Source organism: Helianthus annuus, chromosome 11 (genome assembly GCF_002127325.2).
Source record: "Helianthus annuus cultivar XRQ/B chromosome 11, HanXRQr2.0-SUNRISE, whole genome shotgun sequence".
Classification (NCBI taxonomy): domain Eukaryota; kingdom Viridiplantae; phylum Streptophyta; class Magnoliopsida; order Asterales; family Asteraceae; genus Helianthus; species Helianthus annuus.
In genome coordinates this window covers 128696463-128719272 of record NC_035443.2, presented here as the reverse complement: position 1 = coordinate 128719272, position 22810 = coordinate 128696463, and the positions used below count along the sequence as shown (strand labels likewise).

General features: G+C 34.2%; 1 protein-coding gene and 2 long non-coding RNA genes across 3 annotated transcripts; 2 read left to right on the top strand and 1 right to left on the bottom strand.

Annotated features, from left to right (window-relative positions):
* The first annotated feature begins 6272 nt into the window (after window positions 1-6272).
* On the top strand, window positions 6273-10426 carry LOC110890424. Its single transcript, XM_022138032.2, has 5 exons — window positions 6273-6438; window positions 6615-6833; window positions 7837-7927; window positions 9481-9643; window positions 10162-10426. Exons 2-5 carry the CDS (start codon window positions 6669-6671, stop codon window positions 10235-10237), a joined length of 495 nt encoding a protein of 164 aa, XP_021993724.1. The 5' UTR covers window positions 6273-6438; window positions 6615-6668; the 3' UTR covers window positions 10238-10426.
* Window positions 10427-16726: 6300 nt separating this feature from the next.
* Window positions 16727-18569, bottom strand: LOC110892074. Its single transcript, XR_002565810.1, has 2 exons — window positions 17812-18569; window positions 16727-17614 (listed from the first exon to the last, which is right to left on the bottom strand). It is a non-coding gene; the product is annotated as an uncharacterized LOC110892074 (long non-coding RNA).
* Window positions 18570-20355: 1786 nt separating this feature from the next.
* LOC118484277 lies at window positions 20356-22565 on the top strand. Its single transcript, XR_004873169.1, has 4 exons — window positions 20356-20533; window positions 20611-20675; window positions 20787-20875; window positions 22488-22565. It is a non-coding gene; the product is annotated as an uncharacterized LOC118484277 (long non-coding RNA).
* The last annotated feature ends 245 nt before the right edge of the window (window positions 22566-22810 follow it).

Below are 22810 nucleotides of genomic sequence, written 5' to 3'. Positions count from 1 at the left end.
AAACAGACCGTCTGAGAGGATGCGTGGAATCTGTTTTAAGGGCCCCCGTGTCTAACATGATCCTCAACCAAAACCGTCAACGACAGTTTGTTCATTCTTGCAGCGAAGGTTCATACAAGATGGTGCGGTTGAAGTTCTTCCAAAGATGTTGGCTTGAATCAAGATTGGTAAAATTATATTGTATTTTATATTGGTTTCTTTATTTTTGTAACCGGTATTGTACTAGAAGAATTTCCCACAAATAACGAGAGTCTCGTTATTATTTATTTTATTAATATTTTTAATAAAAAGTGAACCTAATTCCTACAAAGTTTGCTTCGATTCGCATGTTATACATTCGCATCTTGAGTGTTGTGGCCAGAGCTAGACAAGCCTTAATTAGCGGGTACCATCTATACGAGTCCCTTTCAGCTGGTAATTAAGACATGCTTTACTTTCTTTCATTGTTAGTTTTTATGCAGCAAGATGTAAGAACATTCAATAAAGGGTACCAAATGTTGATATTTTTTTCAGGGAAAAAGGAAAAAAGGCGATGATAGAAAAAAGACACTAATATTAAAACATGCTTAGAAAGTGCGGTTGAGACATGATAAATTTACAATATGGGGGGTGGTAAAACATTAAGAAAATCTTCTCGATTTTCTGCTTAGAAGAACAACATGACCATGAAGAACACATTAATTTACATAGGCGTAACTCATTGATGTACATGTATTGCTTAGAAGAACAAGATGACCATGAAGAACACATTAATTTACATAGACGTAACTCATTGATGTACATGTATGTAAAATGCATCTAGACTAAAATTAAAAGTTGTTTCTTCATGGTCATATCTAACTTCAATATGCCTTGTCCTTATATTTTAAGATAAATTTAAAAACCTTCCAAGTTACCCACTCCATGGGATTCTTTATAGAGTATATATATATTGATTTAATATTGATTTCTTATATTTACTAAATCACTTTTCAACCTTTATAATTCTTTTGATGAATGGAAGAACGGAAAAAAAATAAAAGGAGTATTATTTAACTAAATAGAGATAAATATAAAGAATCGAATGTGAGGGTTTTATTTTGAAAATGTTTAATGGATAAGGTATTTTCAATTAAGTTATAAGGAATTGGATAAGAACTTGGATGTGATTACTCTAATAAGAATTTTAGTAGGTTTAATTAAATGTAAATAAACGAACATAAATGAACAAATAAATCATGTATTCATATTCGATCGTTTAATGAAATGAACAAAAAAATGTGTTTATGTTCGTTCATTTATTAAATAAACGAACTTCTCGCCGAATAAGTTCACGAACAATTCATGAACGTTTAGTTCATTTACAAGCCTAAAAAGTTTATTTAAACATATACTTTAGACATCAACATAAAAAAGCTACATATATGTAAACAAAGCTACACATATCTATAAAATAAAACCTCAAAACTTATTGAGCCATCGATCTAAAAAAGTAAAATAATAAAATCTAACAACTTATTGGGCCCAAATACACACACATTATAAAAAGAGTTAATTACCCAGGTAGTCCCTGTGGTTTGCAAGGTTTTCACCTTTAGTCCTCATATTTTCAAAATAACATCTTTGCTCCCTATGGTTAGCTCATTGATTACTCGTAGTCCCTACAGTGGATGGAGGTTAAGGTGGAGGGTATAAGGGTGTTTGAGTGGGTTCACCGATCGGTGACCACCCCATTTGATTGACTTGGGTGTTTAAGTTAGAGAGAAGGTGTGAAATTCGGTGACTTATTACCGAAAATGGATAGAGTGATGAGAGGAGAGGAGAGAGATAGGATGGACCAATGAGGTTTTTTTTTTTTAAGGGGTGTTTGACTATACCCTCTGATTTCACTCAAACACACTAAGGTGTTTGAGTGTTGACATGGCATAATATTATTGGCTAGAATTGCACTCAAACACCCTAAAGTGTTTGACTATACCCTCCACCCTTAGTTTGTTCAGTTAAACACGTATGAAATGACCGAAATACCCTCACTCTTAATATAAATAAATAAACCAAAAAAATATATTGGTCATTAAAAACAAGTGGGGGTTCTCCTTGTAAACCACCTTTTAGATACTAGAAAAGAAAGGGCAGATTTATTGAATTGATAAATGATAAGATAGTCGGTCTGATTTGAGAAGGACTAGTCTCCAATACAAAAGACTATTAATCAAAATAAACAAGACATTAAAAATAAGAACATGAAATGGAATAGTTATATGTAAAATTGAAGAGTTACTATGTCTATATTTTAGCCTCTAAAGCTTTATGACTTTGACTAACATTCAGCATCCTACTAATTATGCTCTTAGTGTGGAAGGGACATCATCGGTGACCCCTTCGATGACTTATGTTTGCCGAACGGTGAGGTGGTGTCGCCGGCATAATATTGGGGAGCGGTGAAGGCACAATACGGTGAGTACTCACCGAGTGGTGAAAGGGAGAGAGGGGGGGGTTAATGGTGGGTTCCACCCTCTTTCAACCAATCATAAATTTATCTTTAAAAAAATGTTTATCACTCTCCATGTGTTTGAGCACCTCAGTGTTTGAGTGCAAAATGAGGAGTGAAGTAGAAAGTTGACATGACATTATTAATTAGGGGAAAAGTTTACTACTCCCCATTTGGGGAGCACCCCTTCCACCCTTAACTTTTGCTCTTGATTGACTGGTCAAGTGACTGAACCGAGACATTTGAGTTGACCAGCTGATAAGGTGGAGTCTTATGACCATCCTTCAACGTGAGAGTAAGTATCGTTTAACAGGAACAAACGAATGTGTGTTAAGAGTGAGAGAGTAAGATACCCGATCTTTAAACCTGTGGTTGAAGGCTGATATTTATAGCCGAAGAGTTGAGAGAAGGAGGTGGGCTGGTGGGCCTTGGGCCGGACTTCGTCAACAAGGAATATCCGGTTTGTCTTTTCTTACATGACCGTTAGCGCTTGCAGAGGATTGAGATGTTGGCGCACGGTGATTGGAGCCATGTGGCCTATTGATTCTCCTTGTTGTCGAGTCTGTCACCAGCTATGAGTAAATATCATGGAGCAGCGAATGGCGCACGTTGATTAGTTACACATCACTGTCCTTATATACTTCTTGTCTCCTGTATGGTTGATCATCGTGGTAATTGTGTGGGCAAAGCTTCGTGCACTCTGATTAGCTGCAGCTCCTGTCATATGTACTATTTGTACTTATATTAGCAGCTATCATTGCATTGTATGTGTAAATGAGGGGTTGCCCACCAGCTCTGGTGATAGATGAGTGTTGTGTTGCTAAGTTTGGTATGGATTTCTACACGTATGACTTGTAATATCTTACACAGTATTTAGGACCATACCCTTAATTTGTATATACATATTTGTTCAAGAAACAAGAAAATTTATGTACCATTGACGAAGGTTGTGGTTGTGGTTGTGGTTCTGGAATATGTAGTGTGTGTGAAGAAACAATGGGATGCATCGTTGAATCTCAAAAGTAATATGTTGATTATTATTTATTCTAATATTAATTCGGTAACACTTAAAAATAAATATATAACAAATAATATATATATAACAAATAATATTATTCTTTATCTATATTTAAAACAGAAGTCATCATGCATTAAGGATGAGCATTTGGTATTAAATATCGATCCTGATTCCGTCCCGTACTGATCCTGATCCCGAAACTACCGTACCGAATTTTTTCGGTACCGGAAACAGTATCCACTTTTTGGCATTTTCGGTATCGGTATTTTCGGGATCGGTACTGGTTCGGTACGGTAACGGTAAAATACCGAATTTTATCTTCAAATACCGTTACCGTACCGATCATCGTACCGACATATTTCGGTATCGGTACCCAATTTTGGCGAAATTCGGGATCGGGATTTTCAGGATCAGGACTGGATCGGGATTTGCTCATCCATAATATGCGTTATACTCACCACGACCATCGTCGGCTCTACGTACGTCTTTGTCGGCTTCTTCGTTACAGCTATGCCGCAACAACCAATACTGATTAAAAAACTAAAATAATGTTATGTAGGATGGATGACGTCATATTTAAGTAAAATATTTAAGATTGAAACACTTAAGTAAACTTAAGTAACTTGATTGGAACAAATATTTTTACATTTGATCCTATGATTATTGGGTTAAAACTTTTAAAAACTGTTGTGCACGGAACCAACCTAAAAACACCATTCATGAATCAAAACATAGCTTATATAGTTTTCATTATATTAGCCTTTGTGTTTTATTACTATTTCAAATTCAAATAAGGAGTTAAAAGAAAAAAAATATTAATAAGAATAAAAACAAAAAAGAAACGACGACGAAATTGAATGTATAAACTATAAATAGCAAAAATAATAAATTAATAAGAATAAAAACAAAAAATAAACGACGACTAAATTGAATGTATAAACTATAAATAGCAAAAATGAATATATACATGTAGTTACTACATGACGAAATTGAATGTATAAACTATAAATAGCAAAAATAATATATTTTGTAGTTACTACCTAATATTGAGAAAATAAAAAAAAATATAAACTTGAAATTAGAAAGAAAATTCTTTTTTCATGCAAAACTAATTAAAACTTTTACGGATTAAAAGTGAGTTAAAAAGCCATTGGCTTTATAGTCTAGGGTTAGGATCAAATAATAATAAAATAAATAAGAAGGGTAAGAAGGATTCTAGTATATTGATCTTAGATTTGGAGGGTTGAGATGTGGGGAAAAGAAGATAATACAAGGGCATAAAGGAAATCCTATATTTATGAATTTTCTCTCTCCACATGCAAGGCACATGCCAATTTCCCCATCGATTTAAAACGTCCATAACTTTTTCATACGACATTTTTTTAAAAAAAAATTACCATAATAACGAGCGTTTTTTTATCTTTAATATGAGTGCCATATTATCATATAAAAATAAAATAAAAAATTTCATTTTTACTAGGTTTTTTGCATTGTGTTAAAGGTTCAGGTCATTGTGTCCTTTAACTGGGTTTTGCTCAGTTGAGTTTCTATACATTGTGTTATTATCAAAATCTATAACACAATGTTACTTTGGGTTCTATCCATTGCGTTTTTATAAGAACCTATAACACAATAAATGACACAATGAAGATGGTGTTATATCTGGGTTTTCTATAAATTGTGTTATTAGTTCAGTTCATTGTGTTTAATATGTTATTCATTGTGTTTTAATATGTTGTGCATTGTGTTTTAATAATTTGTTCAATTTTTTATTATCTTTGTTCATTGTGTTTTAGTTTGTTGTGTATTGTGTTTTTAGTTTGTTTTCCATTGTGTCTTCATCTGCTCTCCATTGTGTCTTTTATCTGTTGTCATTAATTGTGTCTTTTATCTGTTGTCATCAATTGTGTTTTTATTTAGTCTGATACTTATTGTGTTATATGTTATCGCCATTGTGTTATACGTTATGGTCATTGTGTTTTAGTATGTTGTCCATTGTGTCTTTATATGTTGTCATTGATTGTGTTTTTGATCTACATTACATTGTGTTTTACATCATGTCCATTGTGTAATATGCAACTAGGTTTTTGAATTTTTTTTTGAAAAATATAACAATATGGTACTTATATTAAAGATAAAAAAACGCTCAATTTTATGGTATAATTTTTTTAAAAACAAATGATTTATAAAAAAGTTATGGATGTTTAAAAATTTGGGGAGGGGATGGGGAAATAACATGTGACTTGCATGTGCATATTCTTTTTCCTCTTGTAGACAAAATTACCTTTTCCATTTAATTTCTCCTAGGACACTTGTCACTCTCTGGTGGCTTCTTACCCTTCTTATTTTTAAATACTTTGTATTATAACTCAACCCGTCTAGTCTAATGTCATTTTTGGGTAGGACAAATCTTAGGGAACTTTAGATTCTGGGTCGATTCCCACAAGGGGAGTTTGCACAGACTTATTGAGTTTACTCCTGAATTGTTGTGTATATGCATTATAACCTAGTGGAGATGAATATGATCAAATAATTCCGCTGGTGACACGATAATAATCCAGTGATCCAAATTTACCGTTAAAAAAAAGTGAGTTAAAAAAGGTTAAAACGTCTACTCCATTAACTATAGACGTAACATATTTTATAAATGATATATATTTTTTTTGTAACGTATAACAGAATCTTTTCATAACTTTACAAAATAATTTTAAAGAAAAAAAATACTATAAAAAGACAAAAACACCTCATCATGGCTACAAAAGAAAGCCCAAAACAACGTAAAACATACATATCTGACCAAACATACCTTATCACACACCCCCGTCTCCTCCCTTTCAAATCTTCATCCTAATTCCCCCCATTCTTTGTCCTGCCACCGTCGGCCGCGGTTTGCCGCTGCAAAAAAAGCCACCAAGTACGACCGTTTTACCTATTAAAACCAAAACAAAAGGTTGGTGTTCAAAAAGATTATAAAAAATTCGCGGGTTTTGGTTTCTTTCGCTCTTATGATTCGCAACAAATTGTCTAAACTACACCGAAAGCTTCATAAGTTGTCGTGAGACGGGTTGACTCTATGTTTGGTCTAAAGTAATGATTAATCTGTTTTTGGTTCTAATATGTTTACAGATCAAACAAAGGAGTTGGATAGGGAAAGTTGAAAATGTGTAATGTTTGACTTTAATGGAGTCAACGAATTTTGGGTACTTATGGTCTTGTGAAAAGGGTACTCAGGAAATTTCTGTTTGTGATGAACATTTGAAAATGAATCCTGATAGCTTTCAAGTGGACATGGAAGCTTTCTCTCATCTCACCACTAAAGATGCTACATTTAATTCAAGATTCCATGTAAGTTTTGATTTAGGTGCTCTTTATAGTATTTTTCTGTATATATATCTTACATATATATATATATATACACACACATGTGCGCGCGACAAACCAGTATTTTCGTAGACTATTGAAATCGAAGCAAACTGTTTGCTACAGCCGGTTTGACGCTTTGGTCCACGATTTACCAGTTTTAAAGGTGTATAGGAAAAAGGTCCATTCGATATGGTTGAGAGTTCAAGTCTATGGATTATATGATACGTGACTCAGCGATTAAAAGAATAAATTCTAGGCAGTTTGGAACTTATAACAGGTCCTATAGACTAAACCAATTTTTTAACAATTTATTGTTTTTTAAATAAGAATCTACGTTTTGATAAAAATGACAAAAAATCACAAAAGTGAAGGATTATATTGTACAAAAAATTGTTTTGGATTAAAATAGCAAATATGCCCAAACCTCATGGACGATTTTGACAATTTACTCATGAAAAAGTAGTTTGCATTGTCAAAACCGAACTGTTTTGTCGGGTCTGGTTGACCCAACTAGTCGTTTGGTTTCACGAAATTGTAGTTGAACTGAAATTGTCATATGATATTATGATTAAGTGGGACAAAGGCTAAATTCTTGTAACAGTTGAACATATATTATTTGCCAATGATCCTTTGGTGCAGTACTGGAAAGGATTGTTGCCCTCAATAGAGGCGGCGGTTCGATCCTCACTCACCACAAAAGATAAGGTCATGGGGTTTTACACTAACCATGGTTGCGTGGTTTCCTCCTGTAACGGACCGGATGAGAATGAAATACCTATGACATCCACTCTCAGTGGATTGAGGGCCAGGATGTACTTAGCCCAAAATGGAGGGTCTCCTGGTTTTGAACCCGGATCTCTCGTGTACTCTGAGTTTGATGCGAAAGCCCAACCAATAGGTCGTTAGCCGTTCAAAAAAAATATATATTATTTTCATTTTATTACTCAAATATAATATTTTATTGTTTTACTTGTCTAATTATTAGTTGCCAAGGAGTTTGTCCAGAAAAGGAGAAGAGAAGAAGCTGAGTAATGCAAGCGTTGACAACGAGGGAGATGCTATCTTTTCACCTAAAGGTGCGGCATTTTTTCTCTTTCATTACGATAAGGTGACCTAATCATAAAAAAATTATTTAAAATACATTTAAATAAAAAATTATTGTTTTATATTTATTTCATTATTACATGCAAGAGGCAAGGAGGAAAACATAGGTTTTTTATAACTTTATCTTACAAAAAAGTTAAACATATTAAGTTTGGTTGGTTTTGTAGATATTTATTTTATTAATAAACAAAAATATAATGGTTAAAAAAACATATTATATTAAAGATAAGATGGACCATCAAAGGTAAGTTAGGTTAACTACTTAATAATAATGTTTTGAAAGTAGATAAACAATTAATTAATACCTAACTCTCTAATAGAGTATACGTGTCTAATGGGATCGTATATTGACAAAGAAACATCACGTTACAAGTTAAGATACTGTTAAAACCATTTTAAAAGATTAAGACAAAACCAAAATAAGCAAAAGAAATCGAGTAAGTAGTATTATTTACATGTTCACATAGTTATTTAAATAAAACCCAGTATTCTAACTCGTTATATTTACAGGTTAACGTAATTATTTACAAGAGTAAGTAGTATTAATAACTTATTTACATGTTCACATAGTTATTTAAATCGACTCAGTTACGCATTGAAGTAATGGTTAGATTAAATTTTTCATGTTATATCCGCGTGTTTAAACGTTAATGTACTCATCGACATGAAAACCTTTCACCTTAACATTGTTTTATATATATGTTAAGATAATTATTTAAATGAAAAATCTCATGTTAACGTAATTATTAAAAAAAAATCGTGTCATGTTGATTCGACATATTTTCATATTAAACAAAGTCTTTCATGTTAAATTGTGTAATTTATATGTTAATCGTTCAAACTAAAACCTTTCATATTGATTTTTTTTTTTTTCATCATTTTCTTATAAAGTGTGTTTTTGTGTTTTTTTTTTTTTTTTAATTTGTGTTGAATCAAATGAAGTTGCTTAGTAAAGATATATTATTATCAATTTAATTGAATAAACTACAACGCAATCAAACAAAATTATTCCTTCTATTACTACTTCCTATCCATATGATCTCAATTGCACATGCAACTTGAATTATTTGATACGTTTCCGATGGAAAAGTTGGTTTCTTTTCTAATTCCTTTTCTTTAATGTTAAACTTTGTCAACTTCTTTTATCTATTAATATCTTTTCTAATTCCTTTTCTTTAATGATAAAACTTTTTCAACTTCCTTTATCAATTTATATTAATAATATTAGAGTAAAATGCCAAAATCGTCCCGAGGTTTAGTCGTTTTTGTTTTTCCATCCAATATGATTTTTCTGTGTATTTGAGTCCTTCACGCTTGTGTTATATTGTCATAAATCCTTGAATTTGACAATTTATTGTGATTTTTGACAAATTTGGCCCAAGAGATGAAAATGATAAGATTTCAAACTTTTTGAATGAAAATGACACTTTAGGGACGAAAGTTGCAAAAGTGGTCAAATCTCAAGGACAAAATTGACATTTTACTCTTAATATTATCATCGGAAAATTGATATCGGTATCCATAGGGACCATCGAACCACAAAGCCACCATCAAATAAGCATCACTACCACGGTTGCTGCCGCCACGGGAACACCGATGAAAAGCATACCCATTGCCAAAAGATCAAGTAGTTTCAAACACACATCGATCATTAACCCAAGTAGAATCCTGTTCTTCTTTGCCACAATGTAAGCACAATCCTCATCGATCAGGAAATATATATTATGACAAAAGATCATGAAAATGTCACCGTGTTTTTTAACTTTCCACCCTATTCGTACGTTTTGTACGATAAACTTATATGTACATGATCTTTACTCTATATATTATACTATATAGATTCTAATATTTTAAAATTATGCTTCACAAAAGTATTTTTTTTAACGGCAAATTTGGATCACATGGATTTCTTAATTACATTTTTTAATACTTATGTAAAATTTGAAAAGAAAAGAGAAAAGAATGCTCTAAAAAAGTTTTTTCTCAATCGGAGGCTTTGTAGGGTTTTATATGTGGCTCAATGTTTAACATTCTTGTAGAGAAATTAGAAATTTTGGGTTATGATCCGGTTTGTATTAAACCGGGCTATAACATCGAGCTTAGGCTTGATAAAATTAACATTTTAAAGCATTTCTCAACTCAGTAAGCGTGCCTATATTGCCTATTAACTGTAAACTAACATTTCCTGTACATACTTTGTTAACAGGTCAAGCATAGGAACCATAATGCTGATATACTTCACTCTCTCCATGGCCAAGCATAACAAAGATAACACTTCCTAGAATAGTTGCGAAAATTTATACGGAAAAAAGTGCTCCATGTGAAAAATCTAAGTTACAGGGAATGCAACTTTTTTTTTTTCCTTTTCATTTCCTTTATAGGATGTTGTAGATCTAAATATGAGTTTATTCCCTTTAAATTGTTAACTTTTAAAAGTAATGTTATTTGTACCTTTTCTTGATATTGAATTATCAATCATCTTTTCATAGTCCAAAGTTTTATTCCTATCAAATTGCGACATTTCTAGCTAGTAGATCTTTGAGAGATTCTGGGCATGGAGGACTGGTGTTTCCGGTCTCGATTAAGTCTTACTTCTTGACACGTCCGTCATAAATGAGAATAACATTCGCTAAACGTTAATAGCGGATCCAATATTTTACTCTGGGGAAAATGGTCATGCTAGAACGGACAGGGCCGTCCTTAGGTGAAGGGGTATGGTCCCAAAAAGCCGCGCAAACCTCCATCAAGGTTGCGCGTAGGACCATACTCCTTATCTTAATAAACTTCCTACCAAGAGTCTTTCTTCTTAGTAAAAAAAATGTGTATGTTAATTGTTTCTTTTAAGCCCTAGCTTTAGGCCACCAACCACACAAGGCCTCCATTTTTAGTAAAAAAAAATGTGTATGTTAATTGTTTCTTTTAAGTATTTGGTAAATTTGCTAAACTCTTTCTTCTTAATTTTTTTATTAGGTGCTTATTCCTTATTATTTTGTATATTAATTAGGTGCTCTGTGAGTTCTTTTTAGTTTATTATAGTTGGTCGTCACTCGGATAAAGTAGGTGGGTTTATAACAACGGAATTTAGAAAAAAAAGCCCTAAATTTCTATTTCGCTTTGGGCCATCAAAATGGTTGAGCCAGCCCTGAGAACGGATCAAATTTAAATGGGTGAGTCTAGAACAGGTCAATCTAATATAGGTAGGGTAAAAAAACACGTTAAATCACAGTTTAAAGCTTGCCCGTTTTGCCATCTCTAATGAAAGGTGACCTATATCATCCAACTTCTAATTTTAAACTTTACCTGGTTTCGATTACAAATAAACTAATGAAAGGTGACCTATATCATCCAGGTTCTAATTTTAAACTATATCTGTATACATGTTTTAAATTAGAGAGAGAAAAAGAGAAAGCGAGAAAAAGAGTTTATGCATATATGATAAATGAAATAAATATTCGCGTTAAAGGGTTTAACTAACACATGTAAGGTGCTATAACTGAAAAGACTAAGGTCTATTGTGATATGTCGGTAGGCTTAATGCTTAAAAGATAAAAGATACCAAGTGATATAAATATAACGAACTATGTACCATGTGGGTAACATACCATCGACATATGATTTGATGAGTGAGATCAGCTCATCTGGCTTCATTTTGTAACAGTTGGTTGTCAACACGATCCGATTCACATTTCTAAACCAGCTACTCTTTGGCTGATCTGGAATACCTTTTAGAGCATCTAGAAGCTTCTTGTTGCTCCTAAAAGTAGACACCACAATTTCAGCATTCTTTATTTCAGAGTGCAGTTTATCAAACCGGCCAATTAGTGCTTCTACAGATTCACCAGGATTATAAATAACTGAAACCTTCAAGTTTCTGCTTACGCACATCACTTTGAGAAGACATTTCTGAGTTGCTAAACCGTGACCCCCCAAAAATTTATGTTTTGCCGTAACCGTACCGATAAAAACGTTAAAAATTGTCCGAAAACTGTCTTTATAAATTATACCGTTAGACTCGTCTCGAAGTTTCGAGTCCAATGATAGATAATGTCCAAAACCTTTTTTTGTCCTAAAAATCAAACGAATCTAACTGTGTTGTCAGTTTGCTAAGATTGTTTGCAGATCAAATTCTGCATTTAAATACGTTTAATATCGAACACGTCAGTTGGTTAAAGTTCCACCTTTGCGCACACTCGCACACTCTATTTGGGCCGCACACACTGAAGTCGTACACTTCAATTTGGGCCGCACACAGTTTTGTTTGGGCCGCACACTTCAATATTGAAACCGTACACAGGTTTGGGTCGTAAACACAAGTTTGGGTCGTACAACTGGTAGTTGGACTGCACGCTATTAATTTGGGTCGTACACTTGTATAATCAGCTTAGGTCGCACACTTGTACACTGGGCCACACACTAACAATCTGAATCGCACATATTTTGATTGATTGGGTCGTATACCTTAATTGGGCTGCACATAGAATATTTGACCGCACACAGAATGTTTGACCGCACACAAAATGTTTGGACCGCACACAAGCTTCTTGGGCCACACACTTGCTATTTAGTTCACAAGCTATAAACCAGACCGCACACAAGCCAAGTCGCATACTTATATCCCATACACAAGCTAATAAACCAGACCGCACACAAGCTAAGTCGCACACTTGTGTCCCACACACGAGCTAATAAACCAGTCAACACATAAACCCAGTCGCACACTTGTATCCCATACACTGACTTCCTTGCAGATAAATCAAAACTCAAATCTCGATAATTAAGGAATGATTTGAAATTCAATTTCTGAGATCCTGAAAAACCTACAAATATACTTTTCACTTTTCCAAAACAGATCAAACTTTTGAATTTTTCAAACTGTTTCTTTCAATTTTCACGGCTATTCTTCGAGACAAACTGTTTGCATAAAATTTTTTTGACTAAAAACTTAAATATAACCTGTGCAAAATCTAAACACAAAGTTGATTAGTCAAATAATGATGATTAAAACATAAATAGTTCAGAACCTCAACCTTTTCGATTTTGATGAATCAACGATTTCTTTCGTCTTGTTCTTCGAGTGATAGCTCGACCACAAATCTCCTTTTGAAACCTTATATGCGCATCTTCCCACCTATTCCAATTTTCGGATTTTTGGATGTCGTGTTTTTCCCTATTTACGCGACTATGCCAAACACAAGTTGTTTCCTCGAAGTGCCGAATGTATCTTTATCGGCTATAACTCAAAATACAAGGACTATCGATGCTTAGATGCTACCACAAATCGTATCTATGTTACACTCCATGCTCAATTTGATGAGGAAACATTTCATTTTAGTGGTCAAATTTCGCCTGTGGACGAGGCCACTTTGGTCTTCTCTAATTTCGATGAAACTCTCCGGGTAATTCCCATATCAAACCCGCCTCCTATTCGCACACCTACCCAACCCACACCAACATCCGTAACCTTCTCTCCTCCTTGCAGCTTATGTCCTCATTCCTCACCAAATCACACTCCCTCGGCTCAACCTATCTCTACTCAACCTGACCACGCTACCCATCTTGAAGCCCAATCTGCCCCTTCCCAGCCTCCCTCCAGTCCTAATCTTTGGGCCCACACCCACGGCCCACTATCCCACTCCTCGGCCCATCAGTCCCACCCTACATCCGTACCTCAAACCCAATCCGATAACATTCAACCACCTTCTCAACCTATGCAAACCCGGTCCAAAAGTGGAATTTTTAAACCTAAACATCATGCTGACCTATCCTTATTTTCCAACCTCTTGCATCATGCCTTACTAGCAGCTGCAGATCCATGTGGATATAATTCGGCTGCTAAACATCATAAGTGGGTTAAGGCCATGGAGGAGGAAATTAATGCCTTAAAAAATAATAACACTTGGGTTTTGGTGCCTCATCCCTCCAACACTAATTTTGTTGGCTCAAAGTGGATATACAGGACAAAATACAAATCTGATGGGACGATTGATCGCTATAAGGCACGCTTGGTTGCTCAAGGTTTCACTCAAATACCTGGTCTTGACTTATCTCATACCATTAGCCATGTTGTCAAGGCTTCCACTGTTTGTGTCGTTCTTGCTCTTGCCACCATTTATGATTGGCCATTACGACAGCTTGATGTTCGTAATGCCTTCCCCAATGGCAATCTCACAGAGACCGTCTGTATGGAACAACCCACAGGGGTTCGTTAATGCCCGTTTCCCAAATCATGTTTGTCGCTTACAGAAGGCACTTTATGGTCTTAAACAGGCCCCTCGTGCATGGTGTCAGCGTCTTAGCACTTTTCTTACTAACCATGGTTTTCTTTGTAGCAAAGCAGACACATCTTTATTCATTTTCAAACAGAGACAAGTGCTTGTTTATTTCCTTGTGTACGTGGATGACATTATTATTACTGGCAATGACTTTACATTCATCCAGCCCTTTGTGGCTAAATTTCACCAGGAATTCGCAATTAAAGATTTAGGAGTTTTGAGTTATTTTTTGGGTCTTGAGGTCACTCACAACAACCACGGCATCTTCTTAAGTCAAGCTAAGTATGCCTATGATATTCTAGCTCGGGTCGGTCTCTTGGATGCTCAACCAGTTGCTACTCCTCTGTCTACTTTAGACACTTTTCACTCCCAGGGTGAATCTTTTCACGACCCTACGTTCTATCGTTCATTGGTTGGTGCTCTATAATATTTGACTATTACTAGACCAGATCTCTCTTATGCAGTTAATCAAGCTAGTCAACATCTTCAATCTCCAACTACATTGCACTTCCAACCGGTAAAACAGATTTTTCGGTATGTTAAAGGCGCCCTTGCCTTTGGATTGACTTTCTCCAAACCCACCACCACTACCTTGGTTGGGTACTCAGATGCTGACTGGGCGCGTTGCATTGAAACACGTCGCTCTACCTACGAGTATTCTATCTATCTTGGGGGAAATCTGGTTTCATGGAGTGCCAAGAAACAACCAACTGTCTCTCGCTCTAGCTGTGAATTGGAGTATCGGGCAATGGTAAACACCGCTGCAGAAATCATTTGGCTCACGCATCTTCTTCGGGAACTTCATGCCTTGCCAATGGATCGTCCAACTTTGCTATGTGATAATAAGAGTGCAATTTTTCTTAGTCAAAATCCAGTGTCTCAAAAAAGAGCGAAACACATTGATATTGACTACCATTTTGTCAGGGAATTGGTCTCCTCTGGACGTCTTTACACCAAGTTTGTTCCTTCCAATCTCCAGGTGGCAGACATCTTCACTAAAAGTCTCTCAAGGCCACTTTTTGAAAAGTTTTGCAGCTTATCACGTGTTGGTCCCCCACATGTTCTATTGACGGGGGGTAACAGCGTCACATAAATCAAGATCCTTGATTTATGCTATATTATTTTTGTTATTATTGTAAATATATTGTTTCTATTATTAGGTCCATTATGTGGTGTATAAATTGTAATCTTTTTTGTTAATAAAATTCTTTCCAAGAATTATTCATCTCCACAGAAATTATTGAACCAGTTGATAAAATCGTAGAAAATCTAGTAGTGGGCAATCTGTCATAGATGATATAAATTAGGAATGGGGTCCTTAGGAATGCTTTGAACTATTTTGGTCCTTTCAAGTAGTCAGTTTCCTTTGAAGTTAAGTAGAAAATAGTATTATGTTTCCCATAAGGGTGTGGCTAAATGCACCTCCATTTTTACTGTTTATACCTCCATTTCCAAAAATATCATTTTTATAATTTTTAAATTCCACCCTTTGCCTTTTATATATTATTGTTCTGTTCAATTATTTACGGTTTCTCACATCATACATTTAGCAATGCCGAACCACATAATGAAAATGATAAATGGACAAAATGGGGCAAACGTTCTTCCTCGAGGATTGCAGCACACAAAAATGTTCTTATTTGGTTTAATTATGTTTAAACAATTAATATTATAAATATATATTTAAATTGTAAATCAACGTGGTTCTTGGTGGTGAGTTTAATCACGTTGCATTCCAGCTTCTTAAATGGCAAGGGGTTGCTACGTCTACTACGGTAGTGCAGGTGCAACAGGATGGAATTAATCATCTTAATATTAGTAATGTTATTGAAAATATAAAAAATAATAGAGTTAATTGCCCGGATGGTCCCTGTGGTTTCATGTTTTTTCACATTTAGTTCCCACCTTTTGAAAATAGCAGGTATGCTCCCTATGATTTGTTATTTTGTTACTCTGATAGTCCCTGAGTATATGTCAGTTAGTTTGGAAATAGCAGGTATGCTCCCTATGGTTTGTCATTTTGTTACTCGGATAGTCCCCTGAGTAAATGTCAGGGGACTATCCGAGTAACAAAATGACAAACCATAGGGAGCGTACCTGCTATTTCCAAAAGGTGGGGACTAAACGTGAAAAACATGAAACCACAGGGACCATCCGGGCAATTAACTCAAAATACTATTATAGCATAAAGAAATAACATGAAACAGAAGAGAACAATAAACGGAAAACAAAACAAAAAAACTCAAGAGGGTATAATAAATAAAAATGACATAGAGGGGGTACTAAGTGAATAAATAAGCTGAGCTGAGGTGCTGATATGTTAAGAAAAAAAGGTTAACATAAAGAAATGATAGATTTAATAAGTTGAAGCAGGAGTATAATAAGTAAAAACGACATAGAGGATGTACGTTTAGCAACACCCCTCTCTTAATCTCCTTCTTTCAATCAGTACATGTTTTTTGTTCTTCAATAGAAGTGTTACTTATTCACAGGTATATCTAAATATTCAAATTATGCAAGTAGATAGACCCCTAGAAAAAATAGGGATATTTCCTAATACAAATTTTCAAAATATAGAAAATACAAGGGTAGATTGTATTTATTTATAAACTTCAGGGGGGAGTGCAACCAGTAAAATTAAAAAAATGGGAGTGCATTTAGCAACACCCTTCCCATAATTATTAAGGTTTTTCATATGGTTTTTTTTCTCATGTGTTGCAGGCACTGATGGCATCAGAGACATATGAATTGCACCTTTCGATGGGCATAATGGTGCAGAAGCTAGTTGACATGGCTTCAGGTATGTTACTGCATACATCTTTTCTTTTGGATACCACATTTTGCTTTTTGTCCAACATATCAAAGGGAATGTTACCGAATAGAGGAGGATATGGTTATAATATGCTGCATATCGGAAGGTTGTTCCCTCTCTCTTTCTCGCACATACTCTTAAAATCTCCCTTTTATAGAAATTTTCTGAATCCCTTTATAGAAATTTTCTGAAAGTAGACTTATTTGGCACTTTTGTTATAGGATTGAGTTTACACTGTCTAACATCTTTATTGAAGATTTCCACTTGGAAATTCCCAAGGAATCTTTGTTAAATGTGATTCATGATATTGATGCAGCATTCTGTAAGGTTGGTGGTAGTTGATGTTTATCCTTCTATTTTTTCTTCTCTCTCTCCTATATATGTTTATTTATGATTTGTATTACTTTTTATAGAAGCTTCTACATACAACTTCAATTCTGGTTCCACAGCACTAGTGATATTAGTGGCAGATAGTCATATTCTTGCTGCCAATATTGGAGACTCGAAGGCATTCTTATGCTCTAACATGTTCCAATCTCCTCCAAAGGCTAAAGGTTAGAAAGTGAAAGCGTTTTCTGAGACATTAATACGATTAAAAGAAATAAAGAAATTAATTTTGGATACATTTGTCTTTTATTGCTAAACTTTATTTGCACTAGGAAAGACTCGATTTCAAAAGAAAAAAAAGAAATATATTTTAAGTAATCGTATAACAGGAGTCACATTGGAAAAAATAATCAATCGAAACATAAAGTATAGCAAATTTTGTTACCTTTTATAACAGGAGTCACGCCGTTAAGTACATGAGCTAGCCAATCATCAACCGGTACAAGGTTTCGTCAACCTTATCTCCCGTGAGATAAGGATCAATTCCATGATTGAGCACCAAAGGAGTTGACATAGCAGAGGTAGCATAGGCAGGTGACGTATTCATTGGTGCAAGCGCATTTTGTAAAGCAAAAGAAAAGTAAAAACAATATAATATTACTTATCAGTACTTTAGTAAAACCACATCGTCGTTTTAATCTATACTTCCTCCCATCCTTTACGGAGATCGTAGTGCCTTCGTTTGCCACCACCGTCTGCCAAAAAACATGCAAACATAACCATTCTTCTATTTTTCTTTTTTATGTAAAATATCTATTGGAGACAATCTAAGGTTTGTTGTGATAACAACTATAAAGAAAGAGAGGATCGTCGCCATCGTCTCTTAGCCGACAAAATCCACACGACGGACCGGGATGGGGCGGTGGTGCCGGGTCTCGATGGACCGGGGATGATCCCCACACCAGACTAGGAAACCCTACAACTCCTAAAATAGAAATAGAGGTGACAAAAGTTAGAGACCATATGAGTCCAACTTTTTTTACAAGTCAATGGCCTTTATCTTGGTTATTACTTTCCAACAAAATAGGTAACAATAACCTTTGTCATATAGTAATTTTTTTGGACTTCTCGATAGTTCATTATTATAATAAGCTCAAAGTAGATTTTTAATATGAAAAAGTCATTAATAAATATTAATGTAACTAAAATTCTTAGTTTAGATGGTATGAAATAATTTAGACTGAAGTATATTTTATTAATACTTTTTTTGTAGATATTATTTATATTAGAAAAATTAACAAATGAGGAGAATGTAGAATGGTAAAGAATAATGGATATTTTTATGATGATGAGAATTTGAGTTGCATTGAAAACAATGTTCATAAACTCTTCTTCATGTGAGGTACTCAAGGAAAAATTTGTAGAAAGCAACTAGAGTAATGAGTAATAGTGTATTTCTACTATGGTTTTCTCATAACAATTGACATATTTTATTATGTATTTAAAATTCAATTTAATCTAGTTTTATTTTTTTAGTATGCAACTCGACCCGACCTGATCCGATCCGATACATACCCAAAAATGAATATTAAACAATACACAATCGACCCAAAAAATTTCCGACCCCATAAAAAAGGTTCTGGGTCCGCCACTGTTCATAAATGCAATAGTTCATTGTAGAAATTAAAGGGCAAGCGATGAAGCATAGAAGTGTATCATCAGCTCATATCTTGTATTTAGAATTGTTTATTGTGGACATATTTTGCATTTCATATGTAGTTGATGAACTTGTACATGGATAGATATGATAATAAAATGCGGGTAAATTTAGAGTTAGAAAGAAGAAGCAACTTGGCCAAATGAAGGCCTCACATATTTATACACATTTACGTGGTCAATGGACGGCTAGTTTCATATTGATATAACAGCTACAATTATGTATCTAGAGTGTTCCATATAAATATTTGGAAATTTAAAAAGCTCCAAACTCTAAAGAATTACATGCAAGTATAGATCAAGTCAGAAAAGTTAAGAGCCAAACTCTAAAGAATTATCTATCTCTTATACTAAAGCAAAATAGTGCTTGACCATTTGACCATGATGTGGCTATTCTCTTTGGCCAGAGAATTAGGAATTTTGGGCGGCATTTTCCTTCTTCTTACCTACGCTCTTCTTCAATTTGGAAACCTAATCAATTCTCTCAATCAGTTACGCTCTTCTTCAATTTGAAAATCATTCTCCAGGCAAATTGATTTCTCTTCATCGAGTATGAAACAATCTTTTCTTTCACCTACCTCACATTCACTAACCCTAATACTATCTGCGGCTTCATCTCTGGTGATTTTACCTGTACCCACTTCAGAAATCTCTAAATCTCAAATATATGAACTATCATCAAGGTATGTTGTTTTCTTCGATGTTTGATGACGTAATATGATAATCCTTTGATTCCTTAGCTTTAATCACTGTTTAATATTTTAATTGTTGATATATGTATAGATTTGTGGAATCGTTTTTTATTTTGTCGTTCAATCACCATTTAGCCGCTGCCAAATCTCAATTTTAGGGTTTGTGGGCATGTGAATCTGGGTTGGAGAACAAGATTCAACTGAAATTGAGCAATTTTTCATTCTACAATACTCCCAAACATCGAATGGTAATAAGTTTTTGCTCAAAATCTTTCCATTTCCTTGACTTCAATTTGTTCATCTCTTTTATATTGTCTCTTTGTGGTTCAGAATTATCACCGGAAACGGTTGTCTCTGTTGCGTAACCTGAGATGCTTTATCAACTCGCTCAAGTAGTTCTCTCTTTGAAACTTCTGTATTTTTCCTTTTTGTTTGTGATTGATGTTTGTTAAACCAACTTTAAAATTTCGTCTGGTAATACTGATCATGTTTAGAAATTCGTTTGTGACTTTGTGTGTAGAGCAGGTGTTGGAGGTTTTTGCATCAGTTGCAGGGCTCTGCTGCAATTGTTAATTCATTGGTCATCTGCTACAATAGTTCAGTATGAAGCCCACTGAAGAACACCCTACAAGAATTTATACAGATGATTGGCGGTTTTTGCAGCTGTTGCAAAGTTCTGCTATTGGGGATATGAGGAAAGTGAAGAAAGATAGTGAGGGTAGGTGAGGTAACGACGGAAAGGTTTCATTGTATCATTTGGTTAGTAGCATATGAATTTGTTTCTATTTTTTTTGCTTTTGCTGTAGCTATTTCGTCTTTAAAGATGTTTTGTGTAGGTTCTTGCGATTTGGTTTGATTTCGTCTTCGCTATTGTCTTCGTTCTCTGATTCAGTTGTTGGTGGTATGTGTGAAATTTGGTTACTATCTATTTCTGCGGTGTATTTGTTTGGTTCCTGATTTTCCAAGATTTGTGTTGATATTTTCTTGGGTTTTTTTTTTATTTTTTTTCCAGGTTTTTTTATTGTGGTTGTCTGTTGGAGTGAACTAGCGATGTTTGAGGAGGCACTATTTGAGGAGGTTGCTCAGCATTTTTTAATTATGGTAAGTGTTAAGCAGGTAAATTTTTAAAGTTTCGAGTCCATATTTCATCGAGAAAAAGTAGTTTTCTTAATATCTTCTTTTATTTATATCAATGACGGAATTTTGGGAATAAGAAAAATGTTCAAAAAGTTTACTTGGTTGTAGGCTTTCCATAACATACATTGTTTTTTGTTGTGTCAAGTTTAGTTAGACTAATGTTGTTGTATTTTTAAGCATTTGGTATTTGTGGATGTTGTTTGGCTGTTGAGTATGTGTGTAGATACGGGTGTCATGTTTATGTTTTTTTTTTTTTTTAATTTCACCTTTTTTAACGTTTCTGTTTAGAGGTATAGGGATATGTTTACTTGGAACTAGGGGTGTTGAGTTGTTCACGGTTTGGTTTAAACCCGTGAAACCGTCTAAATCGGTCATCGGTTTGGTCTCACGGTCGGTTTTTTAATATCTTTCTGTTGATCGGTTTCGAAGTTCTCAAACCGTAATGAATGGTTTGGTTTGCGGTTTCAAAAATTTTAAAACAAGATAAAACCGAACCGGACTGCAAGATTTTAATACATATTAACTTTTTAAATATTTTATATCATACGTATTTGATTATGTATATCCTTTATGACATTTAGTAAAAAGATAATAATGTGGATGACTATAGATTTCTAAAGTATAGTGTAGCAATGTAAATTGCAGTGGGTCATCAGATAATTTGGTTTAAGATTTAACATTTTATTCTAGTTTACAACTCTAAGGCTTACTTCAAGGTTGTAGCACTATTTGACTTTATTCTCATTTTAATTTATATTTTCATTTGAGATGTCAAAAAGATTGTTTAACATCCTTTCTTCACATAGTAGGTAATGCTTTCGATTTATTCCTATTTCAAACAGAATCTGAACAATCAGTTGTGTATGTACTGTGTACTGTGTGTATGTGAAAGTTTTTCAATTTTTTTGGCTTTCCACAACTGCAGGAAGAAGATGGTATTGATGAAGAGCTGATATAAACATAAAAATAAAATAGCAGATGCTTATAACTAGGTTTCTCACTAATAATGTGTCACAACCTAATTGAATTTGTTAAGTTTAGGTTCAGTAGACCTTAATACGTCTTTACCTCTTAATCAGTCTTTAGCCTCATGTCTGTGCATATAAGTTGTTCCCTGTTAAAAATAGCATGGTGTGAAAAAATTCATTACATTTTGTTAGAAAGCCAACCTAGAAAACAAGACAGTGGATACAGATGCATGCTTGGAGCAATATATACACATACCAATAAATGCATAGAACAAAGTGATTTGATTGTAACAAAATCCCGGATTGCAAAGTTTGTACATAATGTCTTTGATGAGTAGGTTTCAAATGGAGTGTTGACCTTTGACCTGTTACTCGACTCACATGTTCTGCCCTTTGACCCATTACTTGACCCGACCCGCCTGTTTTGATTTATATAATATATATTACCAACCAAGCAATGCATCATCGATTTGTACTCTATGCAATTTAATTTAGTCTTAATATATAACCTATATAATTTTTAGAATTACTATATTGCATTTAGTTTAGTCTAAATTATAATTTTTTTTAAAAATATGTGTTTCATTTCTATTGTAATCCATGTCCAGCAATGAACAAGCTTAAGAAGGTGGGTTTATGGGTAAATTCATCTTTTCATCTTCTTCGCTCACGGTCTACATCGTTATTGTGACAACTCGAGTTTCTGACTTTCACTTTCGCATTAAATGCGCGTTGACTTTGACTGTTTAGTAGTTGACTTGTTGGATTTGTAATTGTACGCGTTGTGTTTTAATGAAACGTGTTGTCATTGTGCATACATGTAACTACTTGTGGTTGTAAAAGATAATATTGGAATTATTATTTAATACACTTAGTCTAGATCACGAAACATGGCATACTGTTCGAAGGATTCGAAGGACCACGAAAGATA